General features: G+C 43.8%; 2 protein-coding genes across 2 annotated transcripts; both read left to right on the top strand.

Annotated features, from left to right (window-relative positions):
* The first annotated feature begins 1,641 nt into the window (after nucleotides 1-1,641).
* LOC147443210 (uncharacterized) lies at nucleotides 1,642-21,867 on the top strand. The gene is made up of 7 exons (XM_086529118.1): nucleotides 1,642-1,779; nucleotides 1,858-2,001; nucleotides 2,153-2,846; nucleotides 3,318-3,548; nucleotides 20,071-20,211; nucleotides 21,026-21,226; nucleotides 21,310-21,867. The coding sequence occupies exons 2-7, from the start codon at nucleotides 1,907-1,909 to the stop codon at nucleotides 21,592-21,594; spliced, it is 1,647 nt and encodes a 548-aa protein (XP_086385244.1). The 5' UTR covers nucleotides 1,642-1,779; nucleotides 1,858-1,906; the 3' UTR covers nucleotides 21,595-21,867.
* On the top strand, nucleotides 3,559-7,920 carry LOC147443211 (uncharacterized). Its single transcript, XM_086529119.1, has 2 exons — nucleotides 3,559-4,326; nucleotides 4,440-7,920. The coding sequence occupies exon 2, from the start codon at nucleotides 6,712-6,714 to the stop codon at nucleotides 7,900-7,902; it is 1,191 nt and encodes a 396-aa protein (XP_086385245.1). The 5' UTR covers nucleotides 3,559-4,326; nucleotides 4,440-6,711; the 3' UTR covers nucleotides 7,903-7,920.
* Nucleotides 21,868-23,613: the final 1,746 nt, after the last annotated feature.

Below are 23,613 nucleotides of genomic sequence, written 5' to 3'. Positions count from 1 at the left end.
TAGTCATTCATTTTCTTTGCTCTTCCTACACTTGGGAGGATCTCCTATGTCACTTGCAATAGATATCTCAACATATTTTGGATAGAGGTACCTCTTCCGCTACCACGGGTGATACTGTGTGGAAGACATGGACATACAATAACTATATGTTATCGGAGGTCTGCTTGATCATTGCAAAGATGTAGATGTTGATGGTTCACCTTGGGACTTTTAAGTTCTAATTGTGGCACTCCCAATATCTTGATTGCTATGGGGTAAGGAAGAAAGGGGAATAGTCAACTACTAAAGTGGTCGGTGTGGTGAGCTCAAAACCCCTTTCTTGCAAGAGTTAAAACTCCTATACATGTGTGGTCAACGTCATGCCAAGGGTGCCTTTGAGTGCCTTGGTTGTATGGTTGATGAGCGTGACATTGTAGGTCCCCAATGGAGGGGGTTCTTATAGGAGGTCTTCTATAGCCTATTCTCTATGTTGCGTGCAGTATCTTTGTGCTGCGTGCAGTAATATATGCAGACATGGAAGGACCACACATAGATGGAGTATGAAGAGAGAGAGAAGAGCAAAGGGGACATTACGCACATAATGGTTCCCCATGTACGGCCTAGCTCCTCATTTGTGTGTGGCTCGTGCTCCCCGCACTTGCAAGTGTGACACATATACTTTTTGCACAAGATAATTTGAGGTTTGATTCTGAAAAGGGTGGGATCACCTTAAGCTAGTTTCACACAGGGCGGTGGTAGAGAGAGAGGCATGGGCGAGCATCTGTGTTGGCACATGCAGATTGGGCAAAACAGGCGAAGCACATTTCCGGACCCACCTTCACGTGGGCGACACCCCTCCGCCCGAAAGAGTTGCACTGCCGTGCACTTTTGTAGCGGGTTAAACTTCAACAACAACATTCTTAGTCAGACGTGCTACCACTGGTATAATTCCATTGTTTGCAAGAGTGCTCGCACTTGTGCTTTCTCACATGATTCCACCGAGCTCTGTGAACAATGTAGGCAGAGGTAGACCTAAAACGCTTGCGCTGCCACTGGGATCGTCTGACCTGAGAACTAAGTAACACATAACATTAGGGGGGGGGGGGGGGAAGGGGATCGAGGGCAGAGAAGTGCGTGCACAAAAATCGGGGAGATCACAGCCGTATATATACACTTAAAAACTAAAGCCGATCTCACACACTAAACCAGGGCAACGCCTATGTTTTAATATTAAAATCCAATAAAAATGGCCTATGGTAACAGCATGTGCGCACGAGTGAGATGGTTAGCCCATGTGTCTCAATCTAGGCAACGAGGCCCTGAGTTCGAATCGAGACGACGTTCGACCCATATTTTCACGTTGACCTACCCCCATTTTGCCTCGATTCTTGCACGTCCGGGTTTAATGCGTCTCGGGCTTCCCACATCCACTTGCGAGCCGTCGATCTCCTTACCTCCCCTCTTTAATTACCCCCCCCCCCCCCCCCGCCCCCCCCCCCCCTCTTTAATGCTATGTGTTACTTAGTGTTGTGGATCGTCTCAACACAGCCTAATAAGGGTTTCAGATATTCTTTGATAAAGTGTAACGATCTTTACAAAAAGTGCATAACTGCGTTCGTGGATACTACCGTGGCAAGCTAACATTGGTAGATATTATATCCCCCGGAAACAGGTTTTGTATTCTGTGGCGGAGAAAGGTAGCGTTCGAGCTGCCTCCATGCGGCCACCTCACTCATCACTCGCTCCCGCGCGCGCACGCGAATTTGACGAGAGCTCTGTCTTCATTCTAGGGCAACTAAGGTACAATAGAACGAGAGCTCTGTTTTCATTCATTTCGTGCTAGGGCAACTAAGGTACACCTAAGGTATATTAAAACAGGGCTTCTTGTTCAACCCCATGGCTCGATGACGCACTTCTTTTTGCCTAAATGGCGATTGTTGTGCCCCCTTGCGCTTGCAATTCTTCATCAGATAACCATCTTGCTTGCTACCTTGCCTCTTACATCACATGCTTCTCCAAAAGGTAATCTTTCAAGCTTTCTACCAGTTAGGTCTAGGGTTTTGGCTCTACAGCTATAGTGAGAGTGTCCGTCAGGGCAGTCTTTGGATTAATATTCAGGGTTCTGGTCCACCATAGAGTTGCTATATACTCTCTAGTTGTTTGCCATTTTCAGGCATTTATCAGAGTTTGCAGGATCCTGGGCTATGGTGCCATCTGTTTACAAGCATAAGCTGCAGAATGTGGTACCTTCTGGAAGAGTTGATGCCGTCCGAGTCACTGAAACTCATACATCAACTGGTGATGCACAAGCATTTGCTGCTGCGAAAAGCTCGTCAGGGATTGAAGGTCTGCAACCAGCAAGCTATGCATTGGCTCTTATGGATATGCATGACTACAAGTCGGAATGCATATCCGAAGCAGATCTTCTCAGGCTTCAGAGAGCAAGGCTGGAAAAATTGGAATTGAGCCTTTTTGATTTCAATGTAGAAGAGGCTGACCACAGAGAAAGTAGTGAAATTGATGCTTCTTCGTCCATACCTCTAGACAATTCATGCACTCATGGAAGGTCGAAGAATTTGAATGATCGAAGACACACAAGAAAAGGAGAAAGCGTTGCTGTCAGATCAACAAAGCACAATGAGAGATTATTGAAGAGGGAGAGAGCTCGTGCAAAGGCCACAAAGACATCTCTTGCAGTGTCTGCTGCTAAAATAAGTAGCCTAAATACAAAAAATAGTAAATGTAAAGTACCTGTTTTGCAGCGCAGTACGCCGGATCCCATTCGCTCTTTTCTTGTGAGCAATGGTTCTAGAAAGCCAAAAATCCTGACAGCTGCCGAGGAAGTGTTTCTCTCCAGTAAGATTCAGGTAGTTACTCCTTCTCTTTAGGTTATCTCAGTCATGGAAACACAATAGAGGGGTCCTACCTAGGGCCAAAAGCATGTTATGTTGGTGGAGTTTCTGACATACGTAAGACCTTAGTGAAGCATTGAGCTCTTGGGAGCCATTGCAAAGTTTGAACCGTTGGATAAAGCTTGTTGATTAGTGCCACATGGCACTGTTAATGACGGCAAACCTCTTTTCTTCCTATTTCTTTTAAGAGGGGCAGTAACTAAGCATCATCTTATGTATATATAGACCACCCATAATGATAGCTGACAACTTGACATTAGCTTTTTAAATTCTCTAAAGAGGTATACAATTAATGGTGGGAAACCTCAGAGTAAAAGCTTTAGGGATTGTCATAAACAAAGTAAGTGTATGTGGAAACTTCACAATGAAGCAATCACAATATTGTTCTGATTGTTTCTAATTATCTCTTCTATATAAATTTGATAGGACCTTCTGGTTTTGAACGCTGCCAAGAAAGTACTACTGGAGCAGTTAGGAAGGGAACCCACACTGGCTGAGTGGGCAGATTGTATGCACATGAAACTTGGTGAATTTTCAAGTCGATTGACTGAGGACCAACGCTGCAAGAACACAATGATTCAATGCAATTTGAGGCTTGTCATTTCTGTGGCCAGAAAGTATGAGGGGAAAGGATTAAACATTGAAGATCTCATTCAGGTTAGTGTATCTTATTCAAACAAGCCTCATAGTTCAATGCACAAAATGCTGTATGTCTATTAAGGCTTCAAAATTCCAGTGCTACTTTGCATCACTTGATTGCGGGTGTTGCTAGGATATTTTTATGATGCAAGAGAAGAGTCTATAATTTTGATCATTTGTAGTGCAAGACTCTGGCTTAGTTGTCTCCTGAGATCAGGAAGAAAGCATGTCAAAGTGCTTGGGTGAAAATTGTGTGAAGGGAGTGATGCAGTCATTAGTGGAAACTCGGTTTCAGATTTTAGGGACTAGCATGGCATCGAGGCCTGACTAAAATTGCATGCTCAAAACTTGCTGCCGTTTGCTTTGGTTCAGCACCTGTAAAGCTGCTGCCTCTTACTTCAAAAGAAATCCCCCTAACAAGCAGCAGGTGAAACAACACTGAAGCAGATCTTCATGTTCCAATCGCCACCCTGAGGAAGTCCTTCCTTTTACAATGTAATCCTTGGTCTTCCTCTCCTCTAGCAAGGAATCTATTTTCTGGAGTTACCAGAAGATCTGACAGCAGTATTTTCCTTTTTCTCTCCATGGGTTTGCCAAGGCTCTGGAGGCCTCGCGATGTGTCAAGGGAATTCTCAAGGCTGACTCCGAGAATTGTGTCTTGGTATTCAGCAAGCATAATATGGATCCACCATACAATGAAGCAACCACCAACTTCAGCTTTCAATTGGGGTTGTTCCGGGTGCTGCAATTCTTTATATCATAGGCCTTACGAAGCACATTCACACTCTGCTTTGAGGTGATTGAAGCTCCACCATGAATCTACAAACTTTTTCAACATCTGAAATTTGTCTTTGCGTTTTTGATCTATCTGTAAAATCTAAAACCATATACTCCAATGACTATTTTCAGACTAGAGGCTTGTGTTTGCGACAAGACGTTGAAATTTTGTATCGAGGAGAAATGCATGAACCTTTTGTTTGAGGTCTCTTAAGCTTGTATACTGTGGACCTTTCTAGATCTTGGTGAAGGTGATGATGTACCACTCCGACGAAAGTTGTCAGATCACTCGAGGACTCACAGTGCTTTTCACGCGAGTCAATGATGTACCCCTCGAACGAAAGTTTTGTCAGATCATTGGAGGATTTTCAATGCTTTTCTCTCCAAGGATGGAAGTTCTCACTTCCAGCTTCAGTTGCTCTTGTCCATCTGGTATCCAGCAGACCACGTGCATATGCTGGTGGATGCATTGGGGTTGACGTAGGGACAGAGTGGGATTTTTTATGTCTTTGGTACTACTACTTGTTCGATCATCCGACTTGAGAGAATGAGGCCTAGAGGTGGAGCATGTGGTGCTAGTTGCTTAGCCGATATGACACTTGTTTGAGGAGCTAACGTTGGAGTGTGGACTACTCATCTCCATGTTCTCTCTATTGACAGTAATGTGGATCTACAAATTTGGCCATGACCACGCCCTTTTGTGAGCTTGTCGATACTAGTTGAGATTCAGGTTGGCAATCCCTGGGTGGTATACTGTCACGATTGTGACTATGTTAACAACAATACATCTACTCCTAGTTGCAGATACGCGAAGTGCCATGCCAAGGAGAATCCCTGCGCTTGGATGGTCACACCCCTTCGCCCAAAAGACGTGCCTCTTCGCCAAAAGCCACACTCCTTCGATGATTGGTCACACTCCTTCACCTTACGGATGCGACTCTTCACCCAATGGTTGCAGCTCTTCGCCGAAAGGATGTGTCTTTTCGCCTAAAGTCAGTCTCTTCACAAAGAGACACGCCTCTTCACGGATTACTATTCAATTCCTATAAAAGGAACCCTTGTATCACACAATCAATGAATCAAACACAGAGTCTTCTAAGTCTTGTTCTAAGTTGAGTTTCAGTTTCTTAAGTCTTAATCATGAGTTTAAGTACTTAATTAAGGATTAGCACCTAGAATCCTCACAGTGGTACCAGAGTAAATTTTTTCCGTGACTCGAAGGTTGTGAGCCTCTCACCGCCCCTACACTCTACCCCTACCTGGAGTTGTATGGAAGCAGAAGAAAGATGGAATTCAATCTCTTCCCTGATGGTATCAGGTAACATGGTATTTGTTATCCTAATACTAACTACATAAGTATCAATTATGTGTGTGAAGTTGTATTGGAGTCTCTCCTCGGGTGTGAAGGCTTCAGAGTCACCAAGTGCACGTGCCCCTTTGCGAATTTTGCTGTGAATCTCAGCCGGTCCAGCACACACAGCAAGCAAACAAAATCGTGGGTGACTTGCCTCTTCGGTGACACCCTTCGCCATGACTCTTTGTACGCGGAAGTCCCTTCGCGAACAACCGCACTCTCTCAGCCTTGCCCCTTCCTGCATAGGCTTGCCTCTTCGCCATGCCTCTTCATGATTCAGTGCTGCTGCTTGCCAATCGGGACTGTCCGTACACAATAAGGCTGAAAGTTCACACGCTGGCTGCTGGTTTGCACCTTCACTAGCGCACCCTTTCCCCACATAGTGTCAGGCTGAAATCTGAAACGCTGCCTTCTAATTTGCAAACGCTGGGCTGAAACACTGCCTTCTAAACCTCTTCGTTGGCTGGAATGGTTGCGTTGGACAATTCTTACGCTGGAGTGTTTTTTTAAAAACGCTGGCTGAACCTATAATCACTTCATAAATTTTAAGTGGTGTCCGCCCGCCCAAACTTGACCGGCCAACCAAAGGTCATTTGGATTAATTAACCAACGGGCAGCCAGTTAAATTCAGTGCAAGTTTTAATATGAAAAAAACCCCACCCGGCCAAGCACTTGATTTAAGTTGGCCGCCCAAAGACCCAAATTTTTTAAAAGCCCTCATGTGAACTTACCTTATACATTAACCCTTCCCCAAATTCACTCACGAGAAATACATGACGACCAACAAGCAGCATTACAAATGGGCGCATGTTATTCTGCAAATTTCTCTCACAAACGTTGGCTCCTTGCTTGTCCTTTGGACGCCATGGAAATCGCACCCATGGTAGACGATGCATTCGGGGTCCCTTATCTTTCATATATAGACGAAGTTCCCGAAGAAGCCGTACCGGCGAATCCTCTCCCTATAACGGAGCTTCCGCAAGTGCTCCCGTCGCAGAATCTGTTCCCGACCCAGCACTTGCACCTGTTAGTTCCTTTTGAGGCGTAACCATGCCAAATTCTCAGGATGGAGGTGGTCAATCTGACGATGCCCTTACTCTTATTAAGGAGCAGATGGCCACACTTTCCGCAAGCCTTGCATCACTTCACACTCGCTTGGATGAGATGCACACGAAAAATACTTCTCGAAGTCGACCTGCTGTTTCTCGAACTACTAATGCAGCATCTTCAACACATTCTTCCAAAGCTTCAATGGACGAACCAAACGAACCAGACCCAATTGAAGAGGTAGACAATCGCGAACTTCAATTACTTTACAAAATTTTTAATGCTGCACAGAAGAAGAAGCTTGATGTTAAATTGTCGGAACCATACACTGGTCGCCGCGACAAGCGCGTGTTGGACCAATGGCTGTTCAAAATGGAGATTTACTTATCGAACACAGACTTGGTCGAGAGTAAAAAAGTTGCACTTGCTAGTTCTCTGCTCAAGGACACAACATTTCTTTGGTGGCAACGACGGGTTGCTGATGGTAAACACACACCTTCTTGGGATAAATTTCGGCGTGCTATTCGCAAGGCGTTCGAACTTGCCAATGCGGATTTTCATGCCCGGTCCTCTCTTCGCCGCCTGAACCAGACAAGTTCCTTGGCCGCGTACATCACAGAGTTCCAAAGATTAACTCTGGAGATAGAGACCCTTAGTCCCTCTGATAAACTTCACAGCTTTATCGACGGACTCGAACCCAACCTGAAGGACGATGTGCACAAATACAACCCTACCACCTTGGATGCTGCAATTGCCTATGTGGAGCGTCTTGGCGATAATCGATGCCCTATTCGGAATTTTCTCCCTGGTAACAGATCTTCAAACAACGCTCACTTTTCACAACGCGATCGCAGAGACAACTATAGCCAAAGTCAGCAACATCAGTCTCAATTCAGGCAGCAAGCAACGCAACCTTATTCAACTTCAAAGTTTTATTATCAAGATCGACAATCTGGAAGCAGATCTTCTTCACATGTTCCTCCACTTGATCGTGGTAAAGGACGTGATTTTTCTCAAGATGGGCATTCCAATACTCAACAAGGCTCTTCGTCAAATGGACCTTCGACTTCGAAGAAGGAAGGATTATGTACAATTTGCAGTGGTGACCATAGATGGTATCAATGTCCAAAGAGACCAAATCCGTCTAATTTGAAAAGAAATTCCAACGCGGAAACATCATTGAATTCTGAATAACCAGATTCTGCTAAGGATAAAGGAAAATTTGTGGTCAATACGATTCGTGTCTCTGAGGATACGACATGGTGTCCTCTCTGTTGCACTTCACTTCCCATGTGTGCATTTAGTGAAACTCTAGAGCCCAAGGATCATGGGCCCTGCATTAGAAAATTGTTGTTGATCCACTAGATTTTCCATTCTCTTTTTTATTGGACTCATATATCCCTTTCTTGTCCTAGTTGGACATACTATCAATTTGTTCAGAGATGGACGTGAATTGACTTTACATGGGCTTTTTCATGTGGAAAGAGTGATTCAAGCCTCACGTGTACTAGTCAAGCGACATGATACAATGGATTATGAAGAGAATATGATTTCCGATGCAGATGCAGATATTATTATTGATGAATTTTTGAATTCATTAATTTCTCCCGAATCAATCGATGAAGACAAAGATAAAGATATAGTTGCAGATTCCGAGTCTGAAGATGACTATGCTTTCTTTGATTCTTTACTGGATGATGATATGCCAATTACAAGTCATGAAGTTACAGTTCCAGAAGATGATTCTGAAGAATTTTGGGATTCGTTATTAGAAGATGATTACAGTCTCAAGCCAAAATCCTCTCCAGTGCTTCATAAAGTTGAAGTCACCCCATCTCAGGAGTACCTTGAGAAGATTTCCTCTTCCCCAAATATTTCGCAGTTACTGAAAGATTTTGAACCAGAAATCTTACATCGCATGAAGAATTTTGAAGATGAACCTCTTGTTGCAATCAACCTGATTATGCAAGGTTCCTCTAAAAAGTCTTTCAATAATGCAATGACATGGGATTTAGCAGTCAAAGCAAAAAGGTTTCGCAAGAAGCAAAGGTTCAAGACAAAGACTTCAGATAACTCAAAGACTGAAGATTTTCGAAGATTCAATGCTTTTCTAGAGTTCTATCAACATCAGAAGTCATTTCTTTGACACGGGCTCTCATTTTAAATGGGAGGGAATGTCACGATTGTGACTATGTTAACAGCAATACATCTACTCCTAGTTGCAGATACGCGAAGTGCCATGCCAAGGAGAACCCCTGTGCCTGGATGGTCACACCCCTTCGCCCAAAAGACGTGCCTCTTCGCCAAAAGCCACACTCCTTCGATGACTGGTCACACTCCTTCACCTTACGGATGTGACTCTTCACCCAATGGTTGCAGCTCTTCGCCGAAAGGATGTGTCTTTTCGCCTAAAGTCATGTCTCTTCACAAAGAGACATGCCTCTTCACCGATGACTATTCAATTCCTAGAAAAGGAACCCTTGTATCACACAATCAATGATCAAACACAGAGTCTTCTAAGTCTTGTTCTAAGTTCAGTTTCAGTTTCTTAAGTCTTAATCATGAGTTTAAGTACTTAATTAAGGATTAGCACCTAGAATCCTCACATATACTTGATGTTCAACAACAGATTTGTGGAGATCCTTCAGTCGTAAACCAGTGTGGGTAGTGGGCGGGGACATCCACTTGTATAGTCAGCAACATTTGGAGTCATACAATCTGTTGGAGAGCTCCAACCTTGGGACAGCCTGTTGCCTGTTCTGATCTTCGTGGTCATGTTGCAGTTCCCCTATGTGGTTTCTTAACTGTCACCTTGATTATTGGTTTTATGTTGCGTATTGGATATCAATTGCACAATATATGAGTATATTTTTGCAGAAGCACAGCTTGAAATGACACAGTCTTGACAAAGATTCTAAAAGCAAGTCACAACAATGAGAGTATATGTGCTTTTCTGCGCATGGATGGAGTTTTGCATTTTGTATTGATGTCACAAATTGTTGACGTGTCAACCATTGAAGACCTAGAGGGTTACGACTTTCTAAGCCCTAGCCAACTTGCAGATCTTGGCTGAGGGGCCTTAACCCTAGAGGTAGGAGGAGAAGAAGTTTTACCAACTTAATGAAGTCGGCTGAGTTGCCTAAAGACTAAAGAGGGTTAGGACTAATAATTCTAACACAACCCAACATATAAGAACCAGACCGAGGGGCCTAAACCCTAAAATAAAGTAGATCACATACGCACACCCCCTAAATTGCGTGGATGTTGATGATGTGGCAGCATCGTATGGACAACCCTTTCGGCGCTAGCTTTTGGATCAGATGCTTTTAGGACCTATTGCTTTTTATGTAACTGCTTTTGGGTGAGGCCAAGGGCCTTCAAATAAGTATGTTGGGCACTTTCTGTGGCATTCTAATGGGAGGTGAAGTAGAGTAGAGTTTGTAGAGTGTAACGTGTTAAAGCAATATAAGAAATACCGAAAGGGGCGCCATTGTTTGGGGCCATTGCAATTTGGGAGTTGAATTCTTGTATCCAGTGAAAGATATCTGCAAAATCAAGATTTGTGTCGTACTGATCTACCACATCCTCGAAGCTTCGATGATGTATCGTGGAATTAGCTAGAACCAAGGGGGTTCCAGACAACCTATCTGCCACTAAAATTGTGATAGGATGTTAGCCCATCTCATTTGCTTTTTGGAAAGCCGCTATTGCGACAAGAACTAGCGTAAACTTTGATGGTTTGTGAAGACAGTAAAGTCGGCTCCGAGTAGAATATATTGCCACCGAGTAAGAGCATGGAAAACTGCCAGAAGCTTTTTCTCATAAATCTGTGCAACCCGTTCAGGACGCGAAAACATCTTTCTCTCGTAAGCTATGACATGGCCTTCTTGCATCAAGACTGCTCCCAAATTAAACCACATGCATCACAGTAAACGTCAAAGGGCTTTTGCAAGTATGATAAAACCAATACTGGTCCAATTATCAACTTTTCCTTGAGAATCTGAAAGGCTGTTTGAGAAGCTTTTGGGGGCTCTGCTTTCAGCAAATCTTTATAAGTGGCCTTTGGGGCTCATTACTCAGAGCATCTGGACGTAGAGTATGAGAGTGAGCACCCGCGGGCCCTCTTTGTACTTTGAACAAAGATTAAAATAAAAAGAAATACCGAAACGGGCGCCAATCTTTGGGGCTAATACCTCTTGGCACAGAACTACGCCGGGCCGTGTCGTCTTTGTGAACTGTTTCAAAGTGAATCTTTGCTGTGTCCCGGTAGAATCTTGACTTGGGGTGTCCAAGTTTGTTACAGTGGTATCAGAGCGCGGCCGTTATCTCTTCTATCGGGAAATCCGATCCTTTTCTCGTGACACTTACTAATTCCTACAAGAATCAGTCGACTTCTTTTGCATTTGCTAATGCGGGAGGAGATCACGAAGAAGATTTTAATGGTCAAACAGAGGAAGAGTCCTCGGCCTACTCAATACGAACTTGAGGAGATGGAACGTCGACAACACATCGTAGAAGTGCACACCTAGTGGCAGAAAGCCATAGAACCACCCATCAAACCGGCAATCAAGAAACCTCCTTCTCCGAGGATGTTTACAGAGCAAGAATTAGAAGAGGTGGTTCAGACACATTAGCCCGCTTTTGGACACAAAACAACAAATCCAAAAAAGCAAGAGAAAAAGCACAAGAAGGGGGCTGACTTCCCGGGTTATTTGGGTCGTCAATATTCTTTTGCATCAGCAAGAAAGCAGAAGAAGCGTGCACGATTTGAAGGACTACCCAGTTCTTCTTTTTCTTCCTCTTCTGACAGTTCTTCTAGCTCTTCTGACTTGTGCGAGGAGGACAGAAAAGAAAAAATGCGAAGCAAAAAGCAAAGCTTCGGAAGGGCAAGAAAAAGGCAAAGAAGCCCAAATTTTGCCTAGTTCTATAGAGGAGTCATCCTCTGACAGTTCAGACTCCGATGACCACATGTTTTATGCAAAGAAGAAGCATTTTTACAGAACCAACCAGTATGACTTTCTCGAAGACAAGCAAGAAAGTAAAAGAATTCAAAGAAGGTGGATAGTTGTTAAAATTTGAATCCTTTTCTGGGTTCCAAGATGGGCTTTGGCCTTCATTCAGCAGTTTGAATAACATGTGTCCAAAAGCGGGTGCCCAAAAGCGGGTGCCCAAAAGTTGCTAGCACAAATTGCGGAAATCCGGACAATGACATGTCATCAGCCAACGCAAAACGCGGAGCGTCCGTATTGCTGCCACGTCATTAGTTTCTACGTCATCAATTTCTCTAGGTCACTTGGGCCACATCGCAAGGGCTCCCATAAGTTGGTCGGACTTCTTCTTCCATTGCTTCTTCTTAGGGTTTAGGCCCCTCGATCGAGATCTAGAGGTTGGCTTTGCTCTTCAGCGGCTTTGCACGTCAGTAGTTTGTGACAGATTTCAACTTTTCTTTGCTTGCACAACCGAGAGGTGTTATCTTTGTCAGATTCTCTACGAAAACCCATGTGTACTCTTGGGTTCTTTATGCTGTCCTATAAGACAGAGCGACGAAGACGGGAGCGCGCCCGATGTGCGATCTACATCCCCTTGGCGTATTCCTCAATACCTAATCTTGCAGCTAATTCTGGGGAGATAAAATTTTGCATGGAGCTTGAATCAAAGAGGATAAGGGCATCCTGATCTTTAACTTTTCCCATAGCTTTGCATGGTTCATTGGATGTGTTTGCAATAGGAACACCTATCAAATTAGAAATCAATCCAATTGAGGGTTGGGGTTTCCTGTTTTCTGTGCTTTCATATGGAAGTGATTTTTTATTATTAGGATTTTCCGGAGAGTCCCAAGAAACATGGCCACGAAGGCCACATTTGTGACACCTTTCTTTTGATCTGTATTGTGCCATCTCTTCATGAGTCAGTCGTCGAGTAGAAGTGTTGGAGCAGTTAGTGGTTTGGGGGTATCTTGGGTGGAGGATGGTGAACTTGGGTTTCTCTTCTGAGGAGCAATAATGTCGGTAAATATGAGTTCTTTCTCCATAATGTGGTAACCCACTCTTGCATGTGACATAAGTTAGCGTATATTTGAGACCACTTTCTCTATAGAGTAATCTCACAATGGAAAAGGCCCACAATGTACTCCTGAATTTTTTTTGCAAAAGTAATATCTCGAAAAGTGGTTATTGGTAGATAAGCGTCCCAAAATGTTTGGTTGTATGTTGGAAGAGTTTGCAAGGGATACAACCTAAGGCCAGACCAGGCTACTTTAAAGGTCTCATCAAGGAAGCTTGGGTTGAAAGCGGGTTAAAGTCATGCCAGGTTTTCGAATTGTTATTTTTCTTGGTTAGTGCAACCCACCAACTATCTTTGAGAAAAGAGGTAACTTGTCGCAACTTGGATTCTTCTGTAAAATGTCCGTTAGTGAAGAGGACGTCAAACTATTGTAAGAACTTGAGAGCGTTGTGAGAATCTTGGACGCTTGAGAAGGGTTTTGGATCCGAATGTACCATTGGAGTTGCTGAGTAATAATAGTAATGGTGATGGTGCCTATTTGATGAATAGGAGGGTGTGGTAGGTGGTGGTGGGACATAGGGTGGAGGTGCAAGAGGCAACGATAGTGGTGCTTTGGAAGCCACATACGGTTGCTCTCTTGAAGCAATATTCTTGAAAATGCCTCCGAGAAACTAAGAGACATCTCTAGAGCTATGTCGTTAAGAGGTAATCACGTGATTTCGAAAGCGAAAGAGAAAAGTACATCCGAGACGGTTGGGGTGGCATAACAGAGTTAGCAGGGGGATTCAAGGTGCCCAAATAGTTGTGCGAAGCTTTCAAGGTCATTTTGTGATCCGTCGGTCTTTGTTTTTGTTGCTCGGCTAAATGGACCAATTGTTGTACCACGTACTGGGCATGTGTCTCTTCTGGTTTCCTCTGAGTGGAAGGGCTAGGTAGATTTTCTCCTTGAGCAGTTTTGATCTCCTGGTGCTTTGTCCATGTCAACAAGATTGTGCTTCGATTTGCAGAGGCAAGGAAGCAAGCTGAGCTCTAATGGATGGGACAGAAACATATAGATAATTGCAATCTACACACTTGGTAACACTTGACGTAACTTGAATAAGTGTGAAAGAAAGAGACAATAGCCGACACGGCATGACGGATTTCCGAGCCAAGATGCATTGGCCCCAAATGTTGACACTTCTTTCGCATTTCTGTATTATTTCACTTTGCAAAGTACAACTCCCGAGGGATCCCGATTCTACGTCTAGATGCTCTTGAGAAGTGGCCCTCTAGGCACTTATAAACTTACAAGGGATGCCCAAAAGCAGAGCCCTAAAAGCATGAATCCTAAAAGCACTTAAACTCAAAAGCATGCGCATCCCAAAAGCTTGCGTGAAAATCATCAATAGATGGCAGCGCGTCTGGCGGAAATCCGTATAGTTATGCCACGTCATCTTAGTTAGCGATATGATTTGTGGAAAAGTCTGTACGATGTGCCACATCATCACTTTTATGCAAAAATATATACTGTGTGTGTGCGTGCGCGGACCCTTATTAGAGTTTGGATCCCTTGCGGTTAGATCTTAACCTATTTATAACTTTGGGCCACTCAACAGGACTTCACAAGTTGGTAATTCTTCTGTTCTTCTTCTTTTCCTTGGCTTTAGGCCTTTCGGCCGGTTCTTGCAAAACTCAATCAAGCTAGTGCAAGACCTGAAGGTGACACAAATGTCCCTAATTCAACGTAGATGAATTCAGATGCAAATACGACATAGAGAGAATTGTTCATAGCAGAGAGGATTTCGGCTTTGACCAAGAGATTGGCATGGACCACCCCTCTAGGGAAAGTGAGTGTGGGGCAGGGGGCCAAATGAACGCATAGATCCGATGCGTCTAGGACCTTGACGTAGAAGCCCTAACCCTAAAACCTATCACATAAGATCTCCTTTGGGGTGTGTTTGATTTAGATCTCGTTGAACGCATAGATCTAGTGCGTCTAGGACCTTGACGTAGAAGCCCTAACCGTAAAACGTGTCACATAAGATCTCCTTTGGGGTGTGTTTGATTAAGATCTCGTCAAGACAGACGTTACAACTCTCCTTCGACTGTCACGTGACACATCCAACCCTATGTGTCTGTGGACAAGCTACAGCACTAGGGTTCAGTCGGTCTAGATTTAGAAGTGATCTGGCACTTTTGTGAGTCTGTTCGCAGACCGTGCATATCCAGACACTTAGTGTAGATGCATATCCTTTGGTTGCACACAACATGATCATAAGCATTCCCATCAGAATCCATCAGAATCCTTCAGGGGAATTTTCCAGTGCATTTAGCCTATTTTCCCTATTTTTGACATCTTTCACTTATTATTTTTAAGTGACTTTTGTTGGAAAGTAGGTAAGGCAAATTGAGTAAGTTTGTATATAAGCAAAACCTAGACTAGCACTAATTGGCAGAAGAGGCAACAGGAGCACTCGCTCAACAGGCAACTTCTCAGCAGAACCCCAAGCCCTAGCGTTTTTGCTCCACAATAACCACCTAGCGTTTTTGGACCAGATCAGCCAGCGTTTTTGCTCTTGCAGATCCCTGGCGACAGAAGACTCGACAAGAAGCCTAGCGTTTTGCATTTGCAGAACAACCGGTGACAGATTGCAAATTTTCAGCCCTAGTGTTTTTGCATCTCCATCACACCCTAGCGTTTTGCAGATTCTCTGCGACGGAACCTCAAGAACCATCAGCGTTTTCAGTTTTCAGCCCTTAGACATCGCAGATCAAGTCCCGAACCTCGCAGATCTCACCTTCCCGCAGCAGTTCCTCACCGCACGGTCACTTTCCGCAAGGTTTACAGTTTCAGCCCGGAAAACGCAGATTTCAGCATCTGCGTTTTCAGTGCGTCGTCGTCGCATCGTCGCCATCGACATAGAGTCAAAATTCAGCAGATAGAAGATTTGTAGATTTCAGCTCTTAGAGTTTCCAGATTTCAACCCGTCTCGTCGTCGTTCTCATTGTCGTCGACATCGTCGGCAAGTCCAAGCATTGTAGAGATTTGTGCAATCATAAGTAGACCGCTCTCGCCATAGAGAGTGGGGCCTTCAGAGGAGGGTTTTACAACGTCTCTGGTGTCGTATTCTCTTCTCTCTCTATCTCTTAGTCTCATACACTTGCACGCACAGTGTCCATTCACTTTGTTTGTGATCATTGCACTCTCTCATTAAGAACAGAAGGCTCTCCCTTCCATAAGAACAAAAGGAACCTTGAGCACAGTTCGGAGCACTCATCTTGAGCAAAGTTCAAACATTCATTCCGCTGCACCTAACATTGGTATCAGAGCTTTGGCAGTGTTCTGTATCACTCAAGGAAAGAACCACAAGAATTTTTTTTGCTTGTTGAGGTCGCACGAACCTAAGTTTGCTTAGGCGTGTCGATTCCTAATCGTGTTTTTGAAGAGTGACAAGAACCCCAAGAAAGAAGGGCTTGTCCAGCCTCCCCTTGTGTCTCTTTTCACTCATTGAGAGCGGACCGTGCACTTAGCGGCCGGCCAATCGACATGAGGTGGGAAAAAGAAACCTTGGTGTGAGTGCAAGGCCGCCAAGGGGTGCGCCCGCGAAAAAGAGCAGAACTCAGGTGAAGAGAAGATCCTTCTCGAACACAGATTGCAAGCGAAAGAAAACCTCAAGAATCTCAAGACCCTCAAGAACCCAAGAACTCAAGACCCTCAAGAACCCAAGTTCCTCGTGAACTTAAGAACCCAAGACCCCGCAAGAACCCAAGTTCCTCGTGAACTTAAGAACCCAAGACCCCGCAAGAACCCAAGTTCCTTGTGAACTTAAGAACCCAAGACCACAAGAACCCACACGAACCCAAGACTTCAGTGGATGGTCATCACTCAAAGCGGAATGGATACTTCGCTTGGAGGTGATGAACATGAGAGAGGCGAAGAAGAATTTTCCCCACCAGGAGGTTTTTCCGACCCTCCCTCTTCCCCATCTACTCCAAGGATTGCACTTACTCCTATGAAGGAGTTGACGCAGTTGTTTATGGAACGACAGTTAGACCGCGAAGCACGAAAAGCGGAAAGAGAAGCAGACAGAAAGGCCTACGAAGAAGAGATGGCAAACATAGATCGTGAATACGAAGAAAGCATGGCAGCCATAGAGCGTAAGTACGACTTGGAAGACAAAGAACGACAAGCCTAATTGGATCGCGAAAACAAAGAAAGTCAAGCAGAATTTGATCGCGAGTACAAAGCCATAAAAGAAAAGAGCGACCAACACATGAAAGAGTTCGTGCGACTCTTTTCTCAAGTGTAGGCACATATGCTAGAGATTCAGGGGACGGAGACTCTCTCAATCTCTACTTCTCTAAAGCAAGATGCACATGATTTGCATGATGATTTGAATGATAATGATGAGCATGATGATTTGGATGACAATGACAATCATGATGATTTGCATGATCAAGATGTGATTTCTCACAAGCACATGATGTTTTGCATGAAGATGATGTGATTGTTCACAAGGATGATGTGTTAGTTGACACTTTCTCTAGTGAAGCTAATCTCATTTCAGATTCGATCACTCACAAAGAACCGATCTTGGCTACCGAGTCGAGGTCCACAGAACCCCCACAAGAAGATTCGACCAATCAGGAAGAACCGATCTTGGCTCTCGAGCCTAGGTCCAAAGAACCCTCACAGGAAGTATTATGTGTTCGCATGATTCATACGCACGCATTGCTCAAGTGTTACATTCGTGATTGTTTCCTGTATTTTAGTCAACGTCTTTATGTGATCCCTTTTACGAGGCATGACATATTGTACGTTGAGCACGTTTCACTCATGAATGAGCACGAATGTATGCGGATTGTTCATGGAAAGCTGAAAAGTATGCATTCAAGGAAGTCACATTCCATGTCTCTCCCTTGGTACGACACAGTTGTCAAAAGAGCACATGAAAGTATGAGCACCAAGCATGAGCATTTCCGTTGTGAATTGCCACAGTTGATTGCTTCAGATCATACGAGAAAGATTCGATCTCATTGTTTGCGTATGTGTGGTGAACGGTTTGGCACTCCGTCTCTTTCTTCATCTACATTGCATGCACGGTCTATTAGGACGACAAGATTTTTCCCACTCACTTTACATGAATAGGTATGCTGATGGTTTTGTGTTGGAAATGGTTTCAGGAATTTTCAGCCATGGAGATTCTTGAAGAAGAAAGAAGCATGACTCTCGATGAAGTTGAATCATTGAAGGAGCCACATAAGACTTTGCGTCGCTTTCGGCACGGCCCAAAGAAGCAAGCGTTGCAGACCTTTATGAAGTTCAAGTACCGCACGACCCACACATCAAAGTGGGCCGGCGAAGAGTCTCTTCCAGGATTCTAGATGCTATTGGCGATCTCCCTCGACGCCATACAGTTCGGTACCAGTACCTCACTTTGAAAAGGAGGGGATGTCACGTGACACATCCAACCCTATGTGTCCGTGGACAAGCTACAGCATGACAAGGTTTCAGTCAGTCTAGATTTAGAATTGATCTGGCACTTTTGTGAGTCTGTTCGCAGACCGTGCATGTCCAGACACTTAGTGTAGATGCATATCCTTTGGTTTCACATAGCATGATCATAAGCATTCCAATCAAAATCCATCAGAATCCTTCAGGGAAATTTTCCAATGCATTTAGCCTATTTTCCCTGTTTTTGACATTTTTCACTTATTATTTTTAAGTGACTTTTGTTGGAAATTAGGTAGGGCAAATTGAGTAAGTTTGTATATAAGCAAACCTAGAGTAGCACTAATTGGCAGAAGAGGCAGTAGGAGCACTCGCTCAACAGACAACTTCTCAGCAGAACCCCAAGCCCTAGCGTTTTTGCTCCACAACAACCACCTAGCGTTTTTGGACTAGATAAGCCAGCGTTTTTGCTCTTGCAGATCCGTGGCGACAGAAGACTAAACAAGAAGCCTAGCGTTCTGCATTTGTAGAACAACCGGCGACAGATTGCAGATTTTCAGCCCTAGCGTTTTTGCATCTGCATCACACCCTAGCGTTTTGTAGATTCTCCACGACGGAACCTCAAGAACCATCAGTGTTTTCATTTTTCAGCCCTTAGACATCGCAGATCAAGTCCTGAACCTTGCAGTCCTCACCTTCCCGCAGCAGTTCCTCACCGCACGGTCAGTTTCTGCAAGGCTTACAGTTTCAGCCCGGAAAACACAGATTTCAGCATTTGCGTTTCAGCGCATCGTCATCGCATCGTCGCCATCGACATTGTCACTGATATAGAGTCAAAATTCAGCAGATAGAAGATTTGCAGATTTCAGCCCTTAGAGTTTCCAGATTTCAGCCCGTCTCATCGTCGCTCTCATTGTCGTCGACATCGTCGGCAAGTCCAAGCATTGTAGAGATTTGTGCAATCATAAGTAGACCGCTCTCGCCATAGAGAGTGGGGCCTTCAGAGGAGGGTTTTACAACGTCTCTGGTGTCGTATTCTCTTCTCTCTCTATCTCTCAATCTCATACACTTGCACGCACAGTGTCCATTCAGTTTGTTTGTGATCATTGCACTCTCTCATTAAGAACGGAAGGCTCTCCCTTCCATAAGAACAAAAGGAACCTTGAGCACAGTTCGGAGCAGTCATCTTGAGCAAAGTTCAAACATTCATTCCGCTGCACTTAACATCGACATTGAAGAAATATCTTTGGACAGTTTAGAGATATTCTTCATTTGCTTAGGCATGCATACACATGATGCGCAGCTTTCATCGCTTGTATATTCTTCCCTTTTTGGTGGGTTTTCCCTCCCTTTTAGGTTTCCCACAGGTAATATAGAATGCAAAAGAAAAGTGTGTGTGCACGCGTGCGGGGAAGCATATATTGGTACCTAGTTTCACACCCACTATTGAGCGTTCATGAGGTTAGTGGGGATGTCGTAGTATATAGTCAATACTAGCCATGATGGAGCTGATGGTTATATTGTCTGGTGGATGACTAGTGTGATCCTATATCTTGCACTTCCATTTAAATGTGTACCTAGGCTTATCCTAGATTCATCTTGGTATATATAAGGCATGTGAAGGCCTTGCCTTTTCTCTCGCATATTTGTGTCTTGATGTCCATTTTGAAGGCTAGTTTAGGTCTAAGTTTGAATGCAATTCTGGTACATCTAACTAGCCGGGTGTGATGTACTTTCAAGTTCTGTATTTCTTCTGAAAACTCGTTCATCATGCCTCTTAAAATGAGTAGTAAACCGCTTTGTGTTTGTCAGATCTTTGACAGGAGCTATATTTTGAGCAGATTGAGATTGTCATCTCATTTGGCTTGAGTTTATTGCCTTAAACCATAAGGTTTTTGACTGTTTGAGCAATTCTCTTTTTGCAGGAAGGAAGTCAGGGGCTAATTCGAGGCTGTGAAAAATTTGATCCAAAGAAGGGTTGCAAATTTTCAACATATGCACATTGGTGGATTATGCAGGCAATAACAAAGGCTCTGGTTCTGAAGTCCCGGCTTCTTCGGTTACCTGTAAGCTCTTTGAAGCTCATCATGTTGATAGTTGTGTTAAGCTCTTTCATCTTTAGTTGAGACGGGGCCTTCAGATATAAGACAAGCTACTTAAAGCATTGAGATGTGCAATAACGTATTTTGATCTTTATGGTTTCGTTGGTTTTGATGGTCAAGATCATGTGAAGTTGTACCATCAGGCCATTCTCTAGTCTGTTAGCATTTCTAATTAAGTAAGAACGGTAATGCCCTCTCAAGATGCAGGTTATGTGATTATTCATCATTGTGGGTGATTTTTGTTTGTGGTTAAATCTTTTGCAGTTTCATGTGTCTTACACCATGTATGTCATATCTATGATGAGTCTACTAGCCTCAGATCTATGATGAATCTACTAGCCACAGGCCCGCGCCCCGCCCCGCCCCCCCCCCCCCCCCCCCCCCCCCTCCGCGGGCCCCCTCTTCCCCCCCTCCCCATGCCCACTTCATCTAAAATGAAAGAAATTTATTTAAGTTGAATATGTTCGTTGAAGGGTGAAAGAACCTTCGCCATGAAGGCATTGGAAAGCCAAAAGTTAATACATTAGATATGAAAGGTGTTCAAACTTTACAAGCTGTGTTTTCATTTTTGTTTCTTTCATCCTATCGTTTAAACTGTAGCTACCTTAGACCTTAGTCTGTAGGAATCTAGCTTATTAATGATTTTTTAAAAAGGAAGGCCAGTAGATTAGCTTAACTGAGTATATTAACATTTGTAATAAGCAAGAACTAGCGGTAACCCCAGTTCAGGATTCTGACTGTGTTCGATTATCATGGTTCATTTGTTTTTGTTATGCAGTCTCATGCGTCCGAAACCATGCTAACCATAAGAAGAGCCAAGGATAATCTTCAGGCACAATACGGACATATTCCTTCTGATATGTTCATATCCAAGTATACAGGAATCAGCATGGAAAGGCTAAGGGTGTTGTCTAAAACAACCAAGCGTTGCAAGTCTTTGGATAAGCCAGTGGGAAAAGATTTGAATATGAATTTGGCAGTAAGTCTCATACCACCTTTATATGCTGGTGAATTACTTAAAAAGACAGTTTGCGTCATCATGCTACTGGATTTCTTTCTCAGGAAATGCTTGCAGATGGCTCATTCAATCCTTACGATTGCAAATACTTGCAAAAGTTTTTCAAGGAAGATGTGGATGTGGTGCTTACGACTCTAAAGCCAAGAGAGCGTGATGTTATGAGATTGCGGTATGGGCTTGATGATGGGAGGCCAAGAACCCTTGAAGAGATAGGCAGAGTATTTCATGTCACCAGAGAAAGGATTCGGCAGATCGAACGCAAAGCTATGGCGAAGTTAAAGGAGCCTGAAAGAATGGAAGTCCTAAGGAGTATACTCAGTGAGTGCTAATATTCTGTTGTATCTCTCAGGCACTACTGTATAATTTGTACATCACTGTCAGTATTATCTACATGCAACACCACATATGTATATGCAAAATGAGTTCACTGCCTCTCTGTTGGGGTAGGAATGCATTGACAAAGGCTAGAGTTGAAGCTTTGTATAAAGTCCAAATCACACATTCCTCAATGATTCATACCCATTTGCAGTGTTTGCAAAAAATTGGCCTTTAGTGCATCTTTAATTGACTAAAATTGCAAAATCGTGACCACATTTCGAGCTTGCCTTGAAGGACATCAGTTAGATTCTAATCGTGACCACATTTCGAGCTTGCCTTGAAGGACATCAGTTAGATTCTATAGGTTTTAGTGTAAAACTGGCAAGTCCTTCAAATTTTTAACCTAAAAACTGGAAGTGTTTTTGGTGTGTTCATTGTCTCTCTGGTTAAGAAAAAGGTTTTGGTGAGCCTTGCCAAGTTGTCTCTAAAGATCTTCAGTAAATTAGTACTTGAGGATTTTTCCAATATCTTCATTAAGGTATGAGTGCCTATGAAAAGTAATGGAATTGGATCTTGCCTGAAGGTTACTCACTGCGCAAAGCTGAAAAATTGATAATTTGGAATAAAAAGGCTGATTTTTTTTGAATAGCTGGAGTTCATTTATCCAAGTTTCTAGCCAATACGACACTTGATGGAGCTGATGTTTATGTCTTTTGGATGACTACAACGAGTCTATAATTACGTGTCTTGTTTGGCATGCTAAACATTCCTTAGATCTAAGTAAGGCTGGCACCTTGTTTCAGAAATTGAATATGGCGGCTTTCCTTCAATTCATATTGGTATTTATCTGGAGCACCTCTAGGCTAAAGAGAATGGATCATCTGCTGTGGCTTCCTAATCCTTCGACAACTAGAATACGGGCGAGAGAATAGAGACTCTTTCTGTGTGTGTGTGTGTGTGTGTGTGTGTGTGTGAAGCTAGCTTCTTTCTCTTTTATCACTCTAAGGGAGACGGGTTCTCTTTCTGTACTCTTTGTCAAGGAGACGATGTTAGCACTATGTAAGGAATGGAGATTCTCCACCCTCACGATTCAAGTCTTTAGCTCTATGCACTCTGAGTAATAGGATTGGGCATCTTCACATCATAAACAGTGTGCCAGTGGTGTTTTGCTCCCCCGCAGCCATAGCGTACCTGGCCACCACATTCCTTCTTGCATGAGTGTGGTATGCTGCTTGGCTGCTTGTTGTATCTGCTCGTTCTTTGCTGTTTGATTTTTTGTTGGTCGATAAGCTTGGCAGGTGTCGACAGGTTGCAGAAGAGGCTACGCTACTACTGCCACCACCCACCATCCATGCCCAATCCAACCACGCACACCCTTGGCTTTCTTTTGGCAGGTTCCTGAGAACCATAGCTCTATGAGCTGCCGCGGATGGTGGCTTTGGTTTTTGGGCCACTTTGGCCTTGGATATCTAGAGTCTAATTAATACCCAGGATTCTTTGATAGAGTTTTCGGCTTCCTCTTCCCGGCTTGTTTCTAGGGTAGAGGGGCCAGTTGTGGTACGGGCCCAGAGGAAGGACAAATAAAACCATAATATAACACACTTGATGATAAAAAAGAAGCACGAAAAAGAGCAGCCAAAACGGCTGGTTGATTCGAGATATCGACATCTCATTGGCAGGTGTGTGGGTTCAAGCCACCATGATCACATTTTACCTCTTTTGGTCTTTGTTGATCTTCTTATTCATGTCGATTTTTTATACACGTGATTCCGAAAATGGTGCCGCAACCATCGGCTCTCAAATCCAACCAGCCCCAAATTAATTCTCCTAAAAGCTTGTGAGAAGGCGATTAAAATGAGCAGCTAAGCGCAAGAAGTCGAGCTCGGAGGAAAGAGATTGAAGCTCCCCAAGTTACCCGTCCCCCTACTGGCTCCTCTACCCTACTACGGCTCTCTTCTACAATTGTCTTTCGCTCCCTTGTCTCTAACTTTTGCTGTATCACACTTCTTTTGTCTGTTTCCTATGGCGTG

This window comes from Adiantum capillus-veneris, chromosome 14 (assembly GCF_014529385.1).
Source record: "Adiantum capillus-veneris isolate H3 chromosome 14, ASM1452938v2, whole genome shotgun sequence".
Lineage (NCBI taxonomy): Eukaryota > Viridiplantae > Streptophyta > Polypodiopsida > Polypodiales > Pteridaceae > Adiantum > Adiantum capillus-veneris.
The sequence above is the reverse complement of the archived record's forward strand: the minus strand, read 5'-3'. Positions and strand labels throughout refer to the sequence as shown.